At 41.2% G+C, this 15,353-nt stretch overlaps 1 protein-coding gene across 1 annotated transcript in view; it reads left to right on the forward strand.

The window, feature by feature from the left end:
• Positions 1–14,370, forward strand: part of GMPR2 (guanosine monophosphate reductase 2) — a 25,821-nt gene extending 11,451 nt beyond the window's left edge. The window contains exons 4-10 of the mRNA XM_040354720.1: positions 1,824–1,907; positions 2,044–2,217; positions 2,314–2,395; positions 4,290–4,396; positions 5,554–5,596; positions 9,072–9,231; positions 13,265–14,370. Of these exons, the coding sequence (XP_040210654.1) occupies positions 1,824–1,907; positions 2,044–2,217; positions 2,314–2,395; positions 4,290–4,396; positions 5,554–5,596; positions 9,072–9,231; positions 13,265–13,451 (837 nt within the window). The 3' untranslated portion in view covers positions 13,452–14,370. The remainder of the gene's footprint in view (positions 1–1,823; positions 1,908–2,043; positions 2,218–2,313; positions 2,396–4,289; positions 4,397–5,553; positions 5,597–9,071; positions 9,232–13,264) is intronic.
• Positions 14,371–15,353: the final 983 nt, after the last annotated feature.

The raw sequence follows: 15,353 nt of genomic DNA on the forward strand, positions 1-15,353 counted from the left end.
TATGGAGAGATGCAGGGTCTATAAGACCCCACATCTCTCCTCCAGGCTGGAAAGCATGAAATCGGTGAAAAAAAATTCACCGATCTCATGCTTGTGGTTGCTTAGCAGCCGCAATCGCGGCTTTGTTTACTTACGGGGACCCGGGCGTGACGTCATCACATCGCGCCCGGGTCCTCCGACGGTCATAGAGATGACTGGTGACCATCTGGTCACCAGTCATCTCTATGCTTCCTGCGAGCGCCGGACGATTCGTTCTCCGGGCCCCCGATGGCACGGGAGAGCCCGGAGAAGCACCGGATGGCGGCGGGAGGGGGGGGATGTCCCCTCCCGCCGCCTGTAAGAACGATCTAGCGGCGGAACCGCCGCTATGATCATTCTTACGTTGTGCAGAATCGCCGGCAGTTTAGAAGGATATCTGAATGATGCCTCTTAGCTGCAGGCATCATTCAGATATCCACCCGGAAAGCCCAGGACGTCATATGACGTCCACTCTGAACGGCAGAAGTTCTTTGTGGACGTCATTTTACTATGGGCCGGTAGGGAAGTGGTTAAACAGTAATAAAAATGCTATTTTTTTTGTGTAATTTTTATATATTATTTGTTGCAGCAGGTTCAGCCTCCGTCTGGAATTCCTAAACACAAATATTCTTTAAATCTTTACTAACGCTGCCCCTGCATTCGCTCACCCCCACTTTTTTTCCCTCTCTCCCTGCCCCCTTTTTCCAGCTGGACCATCCTTCCCATCCCCCTATTCTTGCCACCTTCTGTGCCTCCCTTTCCTTACCTTTCTTGCTTGCCTCTACCCTTACCCAAACCTGCCACTCCCATACTCCTTGAACCCCGAAGAGTGCACTGTGTCTTTTGGCACCCAGTTGTGCAGCTTACATTCTGCAAGGGCCCAATAACCATCCTTTTAACCACTTGCCTATTGTTTATAAATGTTGGCTGGTTGAACAAGATTTTAAACACACTCCTAGTGAGGTCCTTTAGGCAGCTCATTGAGTTGCAGGTAGTATCCAGTTTTCTGCTTTCTTGAGCTTGATATCGGTAGTTGCTGCATTGCCCACCCCTGAGTTAGACTGCTTTTGGATGTCCTGAAGTTTTCCTGTGTTCCATAATGGACAAGAATGAAAACAGGAGTCAATTGAGGGACACAGGAAGTCCTAAACCTTTGGGTTATACTGCTACCCACAGGACGGTTGGACTCTGGCAAACAAAACAAACAGAATCCCTTGGTTTTGTTGCAAACGACTACATTGAGCATGATCATAAGCACAAAGGGGTGAGATCTGTTTCCCTTAATAGGCTCCAAAAAAAAGATTACATTTTTGTTATTATTATTATTATTATTATTATTATTATTATTGTATATGTGCCTGACTGCATTACAGTAATAAATAAGGAGGCTTTGATGGGGCTTTAACTTGTGACAAATGCTCAAATGTTACTATTTTCATGAATATGAGGACCTACCTAAACTATCTAATTTGTATCAAATTCAGGTTGGCCCTTGTACTACATAGATGTGGTGGATCAGTACAGATTATACAATCAGATTGTGATGTGTGTAGCAAGCTTTAGAAATATAGAGGAAAAAGTGGTCTTGCCAAAGATATCTTGAATGATTCCAGGAAAAAAAATGTGTTATGGGAATGAGCAATCTTTTCAGCAGAAATAATTGTTACTGCTTATGCAAAAACAATACAAAACACATAACATTCTTAGAACGAAATGTTTATTTTCATGTTCTTTAACCCATGTGACAATGGTGAATATAATCAGCACTGTGAATTCACTTTAATCGTTTGCTTATTTCCCTTCAGTTTTCTCTGTTCACGGCAGTACATAAGCATTATTCACCTGAGGAGTGGAAGCAGTTTGCCTGTGACTACCCGGAATGTCTAGATGTGAGTGAGAAATTCTTCTAGTTTTCTTCAAATATTTGGTTTTGCACTCTATTACTGACCTTCTATCCAATCAGCAGCACCTTTTTCTCTTATGTACAGATTTAGTTGTGAACATATTGTTCTGCGTGTTCTGCAGAATGTGGCTGTGAGCTCTGGCACCGGGCAGACAGATTTTCAGCATCTGGAGAGCGTTTTGTCTGCTGTCCCTCAAGTTCGTTATATATGCCTGGATGTGGCTAATGGCTATTCCGAGCAGTTTGTCCAACATGTGAAGGATGTAAGAGCCAGGTTCCCTAAGCATACAATCATGGTAAGAAAAACATGACTTCTCTCTGTGTCCAAGTTTTAAATGCTCACTATTTTTGCCCTGACTTCTACTTACTCACAAGGTGCTTTCTGTCTACAGGCTGGAAACGTGGTTACTGGAGAGATGGTGGAGGAATTAATTCTTTCAGGCGCAGATATTATCAAAGTTGGAATAGGGCCAGGTACTAACTTCTTTAACTGTAGCATATTCAGGTAGCATAAATATTCCCCTTTTGCTGTCATCTCTTTGCAGGATTTTAGGACTGAACTACACAATCAAGTTGTAGTTGCATATTTTAATTGCATTCACTGATCTAATTTCTTTAACAAATCAATTAGTTTAATTGTATATTTCTAGGATTGGCATAATATATGTACATATATTACTGTTGTTTATACACACCTAATGGCGGTAATGCAATATCTTTACCCTTTGATTTCATTAGGTAATGTGGTTCCTGTGGTTACACTTTTTTCTAGTCGTAGAACAGTATAATATAATCTGTTGTTGGTCGCTGTGCTTAAATCCACACAATTAGAAATCATCTATTGGACTAAGTGCTCAATCATGCTGTACTCTACAAAAGATTACATACAGTAAAACTATATCATTAAATTTCAATGTTTTGTTTAACCCCTTTCCGCCAACGTAACGCATATATGTGGCCCCACTGGGCCACAGCACAGAGACTGGGCTCTCACCAAGCGGCCCGGGCCCCGTACGAACGAACGGGACCCAGATCTCCAGATTCTGGGTCACCTGATCACTTTGGTCGTCTGTAATTTGCTACCACAGTGATCAGTCACTATGACACCCACCCCTGTGTTTTTCTCTCTGTGAATGGAGAGGAAAGATGCAATGTATCTTTCTCTTTCTTTGCAAAGAGGTAAAAAAAAAAAAGGGGGGGGGGATACCTAGATCAAGGTTTGATCTAGGACACTGCCAGTGTTAGTGTTTGGGTCAAGTAGGGTCAAAGGTCAGGATCAGTATATTTTGGACAGGATTTTTTTTTTAATTAGCATCAGTGTCAGTTAGTGTCAGTGGGTTTTAAGTAGGACAAAAATAAAAAAGCAAAATGCACACTGGGCATATGTGGTATTGCTGCGATCATTAAGAGCAGAAGATTTTTTTTTGTGTTGTTCTTTGGTGGTAGGTTATGGTAGTAACAAGAAATATACAGCCAAAATATATATTATTTTGGGACAGTTTTCCTTTTGATAATAAAGAAAACAGAAGATATCAATACTATTACTACTAAATTTACTACTAAATGAAAGCCCAATTTGTCCTGGAAAAAAAAACAAGGAAAATAATCCACCTGGATGCACAAATTCGTAGTTAAGATATGTATAATTTTACTAACAGATGTCAAAATTGTGCTTAGGCATTAAGATCTGTTTTACCCTTAGGCGTAAAGGGGTTAAAGATACTTTTATAAATTTTATAAGGAAAAACAAAGATGACATGAATCGGGGTACATACGGATAGGTAAGCCATACATATTAATAAAAAACACAGGCATATATAAGTACAGGGACATTTTTGTACATTCCGGAAAGCCCATCAAAGATACAAATGCCAAAAACAAGCAGCTGGTGAAGGTACAATCCATGATGCATACAAATTACATTTCAAGTAGAACTAATGTATGACGACTCCCAATTGGTGGCAATATAGTGGAAGGTTTCAGTAGAAAAATCTAAGTGACAAAATTAGACCTGACACAACAAACCTCCAACGGGACCATATTTTATCAAATTTCTTTGGGCACCCTTGGGCTGTATAGGTCAATTTGTAGGTAGGTAAAGCCTTATTGACTAACTTAATCCACATTTGCAGACTAGGAGGGTCTGACTTTTTTCCACTGCAGGGCTATAGCTTTTTTCACATTAAAAGAAGGGGAATTGCAGCAACACCTTACATTTCAATGTTATATGTGCCCCAAAGGATCTTAATAATTGTTTTAAGTACTGGAAGAGCTTATATTTGATCTTGTTATTATGTAGACATCACTTGGATGTGCTAGTTATGATTTCTTATCATTCATCTTTTAATTTTACTTTTTTGCCAATCAGGTTCTGTCTGCACCACCAGAAAAAAGACAGGCGTTGGGTATCCACAGCTAAGTGCAGTCATTGAATGTGCAGATGCAGCACATGGGCTTAATGGTCATATTATATCAGTACGTATAAAGAAAATAATTAATACATGCTTCCATCACTGTTATTCATTTTAACAAAACCATGCAATCAGCGGTGACTGTTAAATCCATATGAAGACTTAAAGGGGTTGTAAAGGTCCATGTAAAAAAACATCTGACAGTTACGGCCCCCCCACCCCCCCCCCCCCATTTTACTTACCCGAGCCTGTTTGCCTGTTGTGCTCGCTCCCGACGTCCTCTTCTCTGCTCAGTCTGGCCATTGATTGGTTAGAGTGGATGGATTGATAGCAGCACAGCCATTGGCTTGCACTGCTATCAATCACATCCAATGACGCGGCGTGCTGGGGGCGGGGCCAAGTGATACAGTCGGCGACTATAGCCGCTCATTGTATCACGGGAGCGCCCCCACAAGAACTAACCACCATGGGAGAGAGCTCCCATGAAGGGGGTTAGTTCTTGCAGGGAGGCGCTGAGACAGCCATAAGGGACCCAAGAAGACAAGGTTTGGGGCCACTCTGTGCAAAACGAGCTGCATAGTGGAGGTAAGTATAACATGATTGTTATTTAAAAAAAATTATGCTTTACAACCCCTTTAAAGTGCATATCTGGGGGGAAATAAATAAGAAAGCATATTCAGTACATCTCTGTAATACATGCACATTTCCCCATGTTTATCCCTTTAGAAGTGCTGCAAGGACAGAAAAATACCTGTTAATCTGCAATACATTAATTGAGCTCATAACTTCATATTTTTGCTGACAATACAATACCTCTGATGTGCTGAAATTCTGGAAAGTGTCGTCAACCCTGCCCAGTTCTTCTAAGCTAAACTACAGAACACCTCCCCTCTCCTCCATAAGATATGGGGGAGGTGTTCTGTAGTCAAAGAGAACTGGGCAGGGCTGTTAACACTGTTTGTGATTTCGGTGCAGGAGAAGTACCAAATTGTAAGCGCCAAAAAAAAAACACTGGATTTTTGGCAAGTATAAAATGTGACTTTACTTCTGACAGCTATAAGAAAACTGTCAACGACGTATAATACCTATGTATAAAATATTAGAATTTATTAGTTCATATAGATAAAAGTTCCGTCATAAGGAGCATGGTTCTTTACATACATTTTAATATTTTTTATGCAGGTAGCATGTAAATAATTGTACACATACTGTGTTTTTCAGGATGGAGGCTGCACTTGTCCAGGAGATGTTGCAAAAGCCTTTGGTGAGTTTTGTATAAAGTGGACAAATTGGGGTTTATTTACTAAAACTAAGGGGTGCAAAAACTGGAGCGGCTCTGCATAGAAACCAATCAGCTTCCAGGTTTTTAGTCAAAGCTTAATTGAACAAGCTAAAGTTAGAAGCTGATTGTCTACCATGTACAGCTGCACCAAATTTTTCAGTCTCCAGTTTTAGTAAATCAACCCAAGCGTGCTAAAATTACATTTTTTTTTGTTGTTCTCTAACGATACTTTACTGTCAATTAATACAGAAAGCAGTATTCATTGTTTTCATGCACACATATCGTGGGCATGATATGTGTGCTGTAAAAATCCCCTTCTGTTTCTGTAATATGCTATGACACATAATGTTTCACATCAGCAGGGCCGTCTTTAGCGCAGGGCAAACGGGGCACTTGCCCTGGGCCCAGTCTTTGTAGGGGGCCCCGCGCTACCCGTTAATTATGGCCCCGATGACGGCTTTGCAGAGTGCAGTAGTGCACAGAGGACACGGGAGGCTGTATTCCCGATTAGCTAGCAGTGAGGGGGCGAGGCCGGGAGCTCCACTGACGCGATGACGCCGCCCCATGTAGCCTGTATGCAGAGCGGCTGTAGTAAGAGCAGTGATCGAGTGGGCGTGTCAGTGAAGCTCCCGGCCCCGCCCCCTCTATACTGGTTGGGGAATACAGGGGGCGGGGGCGAGTCCACTGACGCGCCCACTCTGATCACTGGCTATCACTACAGCCACTCTGTTCCGAGTGGAGCTCCCGGCCCCGCCCCCTCTCTGCTGGCTAGCACGCGAATACAGCCTCATGTGTCCTCTGTGCACTCTGTAAAGTCTGTCATCGGGGCCCCAATTCACGGAATCACGGGTAATCGAATGCAGTATGTCCACAGTATCTGGTAATCTAATGCAGTATGTCCGCAGTCTCTGGTAATCTCGTGCAGAATGTCCGCTGTCTCTGACCCTCTCCTGTAGTATGTGTATTTATGTGCCGCTTTACTTGCTAAATTATTTGGGATTGCTCCACTGCTCAGTGAGTGGTAATGATGTGCATTAACCTATAGAAACCAATCAGTCAGCGCTTATAATGTGCAGTAACCTCTGGCAACAAATTGACAAGCAGAAATTATGTGTTGTAACCTCTAGCAACCAGCCAGTGAGTAATGAGGATAGGCTGTAACCTCTGGCAAACAATTGCAATTGCTGCGTGATCTGCTGCAGTAAACTGATTTTGAGTCTATCTGCTATGTTTTTTTGAATGGAGGGGGGGGGGGGGGGGGATGTTTGCCAAGAACATGTTTGCCCAGGGCCCAATCAAAATACGGCCCTGCACATCAGGCCACTGACATGCATAGTCTTGAAAGAACAGCAAAACAGCTTTTGACATTAAATCAGCAGATTGTGCCATTTTTGCACAATATGTTCAGTAATACTAACGTCATGTGAGCAAAAGAGTTCAGTATAGAATGAATAGCAGAGTTAGGAAACCATACAAGGCAAAATATGGCAAAATATTTCACAGATAAAGCTTTTTTTTTTTTTATTGATAACATCCGCTTCAAAGACGGTAACAATTTATGCTGATTGTTCAGACAGATAGTATCTTTGAAGTAGGGAGGCAGCTGGGTCCATCTAGATAATCTAAAGAAAAAAAGATGACTTTGATTAGAAAAATGAAACAAACAGTATTAGTATGCAAAAACTACCATGCTTATAACATTGTAAATATTCTTCAGTGAGCACTTTTAGGAGAACGCCAAGAAAACAATGGGTAATAAATGCTGGTAGTAGTATATTATGAAACGTGTAATTGATAGTTTAGAATGCAGGGTGAGATGGGACAAAAGTGTTGGAAGACATCTAGAAAGTTGGATTCCAGGAGTATAAGCCAAGAATGAAATATGTACTTCCTGTATATTCCTCTCCGTGCCCAAGTTTCATCAGGCTGTTGCTTGAAATTGCTGGGACATTTCTGTGACTCTTCATCTGCTCCTGCATCTTGGCTTTACAAAGTGGCACTACGGCTTCACCAAAGTCAAAAATAATTTCCTTAATTTCATAGATAACAAAACTGGAGGTAATTAAGGCTGCCCATACATTGAGCAATTTTTCTTTCCTTCCACCATGGATTGAAAGACATAAAATCTCTCGAATTCCTCATGAACACATTCATTGTTGATGGGGGAATACCTCCCACTATGCTATCGTATTCTTACAGTTGGAGTTTTTCCTACCGTCAAAATACAATGACAGAAACCCAACAGGCTGGACGATCAATAGCAGTTCCTCCTAGCTCCCTCTGGGTAATGGTATTCCTAGATGGGGTCTCTCCACAAGGTGGATATTTTCTCAATGTTCTATATGGGTAATATGAACCGGGGGTGCCTGCAGGTAACTCCAATAACATAAGTATAAAAGAAAGGTGGTGCCCAGATAGTGTAGTATCGTTTTAAAACCTTTTTAATCAATAAAAGAAGCTGAAAATTACTCACATTAAAAATGGCATAATGTCATCATATACAGCGTATCGTCGCAGTTACATGACTTCATCAGGGTATCCCCTGATGAAGTTACATGACTGTGACGATTTGCGTCTGGATTGGTTCTGACAGGCAACACCAAAAGTGACGCGGGAGTACGAGCTTGCCGCTCGTTGGGTTTTGGTTACTGTTTGCTATTTTTAATGTGAGTAATTTTCAGCTCCTTTTATTGAGTAAAAAGTTTTTAAAACGAAACTACACTATCTGGGCACCACCTTTCTTTTATACTTAAGTTATTGGTGTTACCTGCAGGCACCCCCAGTTCATATTACCCATATAGAAGATTTAGGAATATCCACCTTGTGGCAAAACCCTATCTAGGAATACCATTACCCAGAGGAAACTAGGAGGAACTGCCTGGGAATTTCCCAGTCGGGAGATCTATCGAATTGTCCACCTTAGCCATGGGAGGCCCGTCAGGTATTATTATTATTCAGAGCAGGGTATCTTAGAGAACACATTATACGGGGATATAGGAATTATTATTGACATAAACACATGCACACACCCACACAGGTTAAACTGGTGTCTTGATTCAACCGTACCAACTATGTAACCATATAGTGCCAACAGTTCATGCAGCGCTTTACAAAATGGAGGGAGACAATACAGTTAAAACATAATTCAATACAAGTGGAATCAGAGGGCCCTGCATGTTGGAGCTTACAATCTAAAAGAATGTATTGCCTGTCCATGATTTTTGTTTCAGTAAAATGCTGTTGTGCCTCAGATTATCTGATTATTGAAATCAGTACCAAACATTTGGCAATGTTTTTAAAGCTACAAAAAGGCAAATAGTGATGCTTTAAAAGGTACAGAACAGTTGCACTTTACTTTCACATTAGATAAAAGATATTTGGATATCCTTTCAAATGGAACATAATTTACTATATCTCTTGAAATGAATGTGTTAATTTAATGTGTTTTTTCTTCCAGGAGCTGGGGCTGATTTTGTCATGTTAGGGGGCATGCTGTCTGGACATACAGAGTCTGGAGGAGAAATTTCTGTGAAGGATGGAAAGAAATATAAGCTTTTCTATGGCATGAGCTCAGAAACCGCAATGAAGAGACATGCAGGTGGAGTGGCAGAGTACAGGTGACTATCAACTTCTTTCCTGTTAGCTCATGATTATTAAAGCCTTTGATTAAAGCGACACGGTCACCAAATGGATTAAAGAAGAAAAAAGCACCCTGCGAAAAAAAATCATTAAAATGTATCTGTCTGATATATGCAATCTGTTAAAGAACTACTGCCACCAGAGAATCTTCAGAATCCAAAACTTCCCCACTCTCCTCTCCTATGCCCTTCACCCCCTATCATTCACTACCCCCCCCCCCCCCCCCCCCAAAACCCGCTCCCCACAGCCACCATCATTAGCCGGTATCCCTGCTTGGGGTGGGGGGTCCAAATGTGTCCCCCCTGCCAGTCAGATCGCCACCCCCAACTGCCCCTGCACCCCCGATCCATGGCATCTCTCCTTCTCTTCCCTCCGCCTTCCAATTTTACATCCATGTAGGTCCTCGTGCATGTCCCTGAGCTGACACTGCCTGCGTTTGGGGTTATGTACACACACCCACATGGATGTCAGATTGGGAACAGCAGCTATGCCTGTGCAGTCAATGCATCCCAATTAACATAAATTGGACTGCCTGTAAGAGGATGCACGGAACACCTGTGCATCCCTGCGTGGGTAAGCATGACCCTTCCATGAGCGTATACTTTAGTATGCCACTTGTGAACGAGACTTTAGTACTAATTTAGCAGGAATTTTGTAAGTTACGTTGTGTTTATATTAATGATTTTAGTGTATTTTTTGTGAAAATAGCGATAACATTTGCACAATTATTGCAGGGCCCAAAAAATCAGTAGCACTTTCTTTTTATTCTACTGGCCTTTTAGAAAATGTCTAGTTTGAGTGATATTTTCAAATGCTGAAAGCTGTAAGTGAAAAATGAAAACCTCCAGATTTTATGAGACATTTTTGGGTACGTTCGATTTTCACCATTTTGCAAAAAGGCGCAATTTAAAATGTACTAATATATGTTATTTATTAACTCTATAAAGGTTAGGCTTTTATATTTAGTAGGGATTTAGCAGGAATTTTGTAAAATTATCTGTGTTTTTATCTGCTAATAATGGTTTTGGTGCATTTTTTGCCGCAGGGTCTAAAAAATCAGTAGCACCTTCGTTTTATTCTAGAGGTCATATGCTTTCAGAAAATATATGGTTTTGTGTTTTTTTCACAAATTCTGAAAGCTGTAAGGGAAAAATGAAAACCTTCAGATTTTTTGAGAAGTTTGGATATTTACACTTTTGCGTCTGTTCAATTTTCACCAATTCGCAAAAAGGCGCAATTTAACCACTTAAGCCCCGGACCAATATGCTGCTAAATGCCCAAAGGCGTTTTTACAATTCGGCACTGCGTCGCTTTAACAGACAATTGCGCGCTCGTGCGACGTGGCTCCCAAACAAAATTGGCGTCCTTTTTTCCCCACAAATAAGCTTTCTTTTGGTGGTATTTGATCACCTCTGCGGTTTTTATTTTTTGCGCTATAAACAAAAATAGAGCGACAATTTTGAAAAAAATTCAATATTTTTTACTTTTTGCTGTAATAAATATCCCCCAAAAACATATATACATTTTTTTTTCCTCAGTTTAGGCCGATACGTATTCTTCTACCTATTTTTGTTAAAAAAAATCGCAATAAGCGTTTATCGATTGGTTTGCGCAAAATTTATAGCGTTTACAAAATAGGGGATATTTTTATTGCATGTTTATTAATTTTTTTTTTTTACTACTAATGGCGGCGATCAGCGATTTTTTTTCGTGACTGCGACATTATGGCCGACACTTCGGACAATTTTGACACATTTTTGGGACCATTGTCATTTTCACAGCAAAAAATGCATTTAAATTGCATTCTTTATTGTGAAAATGACAGTTGCAGTTTGGGAGTTAACCACAGGGGGCGCTGAACGTGTTAGGCTTCACCTAGTGTGTGTTTACAACAGTAGGGGGGTGTGGCTGTAGGTCTGACGTCATCGATTGTGTCTCCCCTATAAAGGGGATGACACGATTGATGCGCCGCCACAGTGAAGCACGGGGAAGCCGTGTTTATATACGGCTCTCCCCGTTCTTCAGCTCTGGGGAGCGATCGCGACGGATCGGCTATAAACGAATAGCCGCGCCGTCGTCCCGAGGGAATCCGCCCACCGCACGCAGCGGGGGGGGGGACCCACGGAAAGGCAAGGACGTATATATACGGCCTTCTGCCTGTCCGTGCCATTTTGTGGACGTAAATAGTCGTGCGGCGGGCGTTAAGTGGTTAAAAGTTACAAATAGTTGTTATTTATTCACTCAATACAGGTTAAGCTTTTATATTTAGTAGGAATTTTGGAAAATGTGCTGTGTTTTTATCTGCTAATAATCTGCTAATAATAGTTTTAGTGTATTTTTTGCAAATATATTGGTTTGATAAACATCATAATCATAATCAGTAGCACCTTCTTTTTATTTTACTTATCATGTGCTTACAGAAAATACATGGTTTGGGGGCTCTTTCACAAATTCTGAAAGCTATAAGTGAAAAATAAAAAACAAAGGAAAAATGGCCTGGCCACCTGAGTGTACAAAATGGAGCACAGGGCCTGGCAGAAAAAAGGGTTAATGTCTAAACCACTGGCAACAAAAGTGAGTACACCCCTAAGTAAAATTTTCCAAATTGGGCCCAATTAGCCATTTTCCCTCCCCGGTGTCATGTGACTCATTAGTGTTGCAAGGTCTCAGGCATGAATGAGGAGAAGGTGTGTTAAATTTGCTGTTATCGCTCTCACTCTCTCATACTGGTCACTGGAAGTTCAACATGTCACCTTAAGGCAAAAACCTCTCTGAGGATCTGAAAAAAATAATTGTTGCTCTACATAAAGATGACCTAGGCTATAAAAAGATTGCCAAGACCCTGAAACTGAGCTGCAGCATGGTGGCCAAGACCATACAGCGGTTTAACATGACAGGTTCCACTCAGAACAGGCCTCGCCATAGTTGACTAAAGAAGTTCAGTGCACGTATGAGTGCTGCCAGCATTGCTGCAGAGGTTGAAGGGGTGGGGGATCAGCCTGTCAGTGTTTAGACCATACGCCACACATTGCATCAAATTGGTCTGCATGGCTGTCGTCCCAGAAGGAAGCCTCTTCTAAAGATGATACACAAGAAAGCCTGCAAACAGTTTGCTGAAGACAAGCAGACTAAGGACATGGATTACTGGAACCATCTCCTGTGGTCTGATGAGAACAAGATAAACTTATTTGGTTCAGATGGTGTAAAGTGTGTGTGTGCGTGTGTGGCAGCAACCAGGTAAGGAGTACAAAGATAAGTGTGTCCTGCCTACAGTCAAGCACGGTGGTGGGAGTGTCATGGTCTGGGGCTGCATGAGTGCTGATGGCACTGGGGAGCTACAGTTCATTGAGGGAACCATGAAGGCCAACATGTACTGTGACATTTTTACTTAGGGATGCACTTACTTTTTTTGCCAGTGGTTTAGACATTAATGGCTGTGTGTTGAGTTATTTTGAGGGGACAGCAAATTTGAACTGTTATACAAGCTGTACACTCAGTACTTTACATTGTAGCAAAGTGTAATTTCTTCAGCGTTTGTCACAGTGTTTTGTTATATCTGTTCAATAACTTCAAGGAAATACCTGTTGATCCTGCCAGAAATCCAGAGAGCAACTTCCTGTTCTCTCTGCCTATTCTGACTATCATCAGTAAGTATTATTTCCAGTTTGCTCTGTGGATTACATCGGGGGGTTCTGTAGTCCTAACACACTTCCTATCTTATGGTGACAACATTGTTCTTTCATAATATACAGTTCAATAGGTGTGCACTTGTCACCCTAAAACAGAAATTTTATTTTTTGAAAAATTACCAGGGGAGAAACCTTATGCAGCCACCACATCTAAGGACTGGTAAAGCTGCAACATGATGCATTATTGTTCTTGGGTCTGGATACACTTTAATGCTCTATGTTAGCATGGTGCTTTTTACAAGAAAATGTATGGTGACAGAGTCACTTTTAAAACTGATGAGTAAAACATGAACCTAAATTTGTTACTTCTTTTATCATTCAGAGCTTCTGAGGGGAAAACTGTTGAAGTTCCTTATCGGGGTGATGTAGAAGAAACAATTCGAGATATACTTGGAGGAATTCGTTCTACCTGCACATACGTAGGGGCAGGCAAGCTGAAGGAGCTAAGCCGCAGAACAACCTTTATTAGAGTGACCCAACAACTTAATCCCATATTCAGCAACCCTTGAGGATAATCAGCACCATCTTAATGTTTTGGGTTAAAAAACTTTTTTTTTCTCCTCTACAGCTTTAGCTACATTTTTTAACTATAATGAAGTATGCCCCACAATGTGTATGCTGCTGGATTCTGTAGAAATAATCACTACAGGGATGGTTGCCCTGTCCTCTTCCTGCTCCTGAACATTGTGCATTATGAGGTTGGCAGCTATGGGTTTCCAGGCTCTGCTGCACTAAAGATCTGACAGGGACATGCCTCTTACTGCATTTCATTCATTGAGGAATGTTCCTTCACAGAATACACTTCCTGTAACACTATCAGTGAATGGGGTAGAAAATACATTGACTGTTCAGACTCTGAACTTCCAAAGATTGTGTTAAAGGCAGTGTAATCAGTGGAAGAACTTTTCTCAATGGAGGAGAGGTGAGGAGGGGGTGTGTTCCCATAGGAATAATCTTCACTGCAGATGAGCCTGGAGACTCGAAGCTGTTAACCCCTTCAGCTCCAGAAGTTTAGCAGCAGGAAGAGGACAGAGCAGCCCTGCAGTGAAGATTTCAACAGATTCCTGCAGCTCCACACATCATGGGATGTACTTTATTACAGGTAAATAATGTAACTAAAACTGTAAAGAAAACTATTTTTTTAGCTAAACTTTAGCTTTACTTGATGTCTTTTATGCCAAACTTAAAAAATCCATATAATAGGTCTAACGTTTCTGCTATTACATTCACATTTCATGAATGACACATAATTTTACCATTCCATTCATCGTATCTTCAAAGATGCCTTCAAATGTGCAACTACTTTTTATGTGTTATAATTGCTTGTAACATTCCTTTGCATGGACCATTCAATTTTTGAAAATATTTATGAGTTAATGTAGTCTGTGCATAGTTGAACACATTCAAAATAAACATTTTAACTTGAAAGTGCAATTTATTCAGCAAGCAAACAATATATTACATTGTATATAACTTTTCTTTATTATACACAGCAATCCCAACTTTATTACAGATTAGAGAATATAATGCAAATCAGAGTCTGTCTTTAGGATTATTGATATTACATTTTTAGGGTAGTAAAGCGGATGTCAGAAAAGCAAACTGTTTAAAGCGGGAGTTCACCCATTTATTAAAAAAAAAAATTTTCCCCCTTAGATTCCTGCTCGTTCGGTCTAGGGGAATCGGCTATTTGTATTAAAATATGAGCAGTACTTACCCGTTTTCGAGATGCATCTTCTTCCGTCGCTTCCGGGTATGGGTCTTCGGGAGCGGGCGTTCCTTCTTGATTGACAGTCTTCCGAGAGGCTTCCGACGGTCGCATCCATCGCGTCAAAGAAGCCGAACGTCGGTGCGGCTCTATACTGCGCCTGCGCACCGACGTTCGGCTTCTTTCGGAAAATCGTGACGCGATGGATGCGACCGTCGGAAGCCTCTCGGAAGACTGTCAATCAAGAAGGAACGCCCATACCCGGAAGCGACGGAGAGGATGCATCTTGTAAACGGGTAAGTACAGCTCATATTTTAAAACAAATAGCCGATTCCCCTAGACAAAACGAGCAGGAATCTAAGGCTAAAAAGTTCTCTCTAAGGGTGAACCACCGCTTTAAAGTCAACATGTACTGCGAGAAATACAGTATGTTGTCTGCTCACCTTTTAGGCTAGGTGACCAGAATTTAAAAACATTCAGAGTCACTAGCCTGGAACAAGTGAGTATTAAATGAAGTCAGAACCAATGATCTGTATACTTGTCAGTGGCTCCACTTATACTGTACAGTACGTAGTTAGCACGGCAAAAAATATGCACATGTTGCATACTCAATAGCCACACATACAGTAAAACCTTGGTTTGCAAGCATAATTCGTTCCAGAAATATGCTTGTAATCCAAAGCACTTGTATATCAAAGCGTTT

Source organism: Rana temporaria, chromosome 1 (genome assembly GCF_905171775.1).
Source record: "Rana temporaria chromosome 1, aRanTem1.1, whole genome shotgun sequence".
In the NCBI taxonomy this organism is placed as follows: domain Eukaryota; kingdom Metazoa; phylum Chordata; class Amphibia; order Anura; family Ranidae; genus Rana; species Rana temporaria.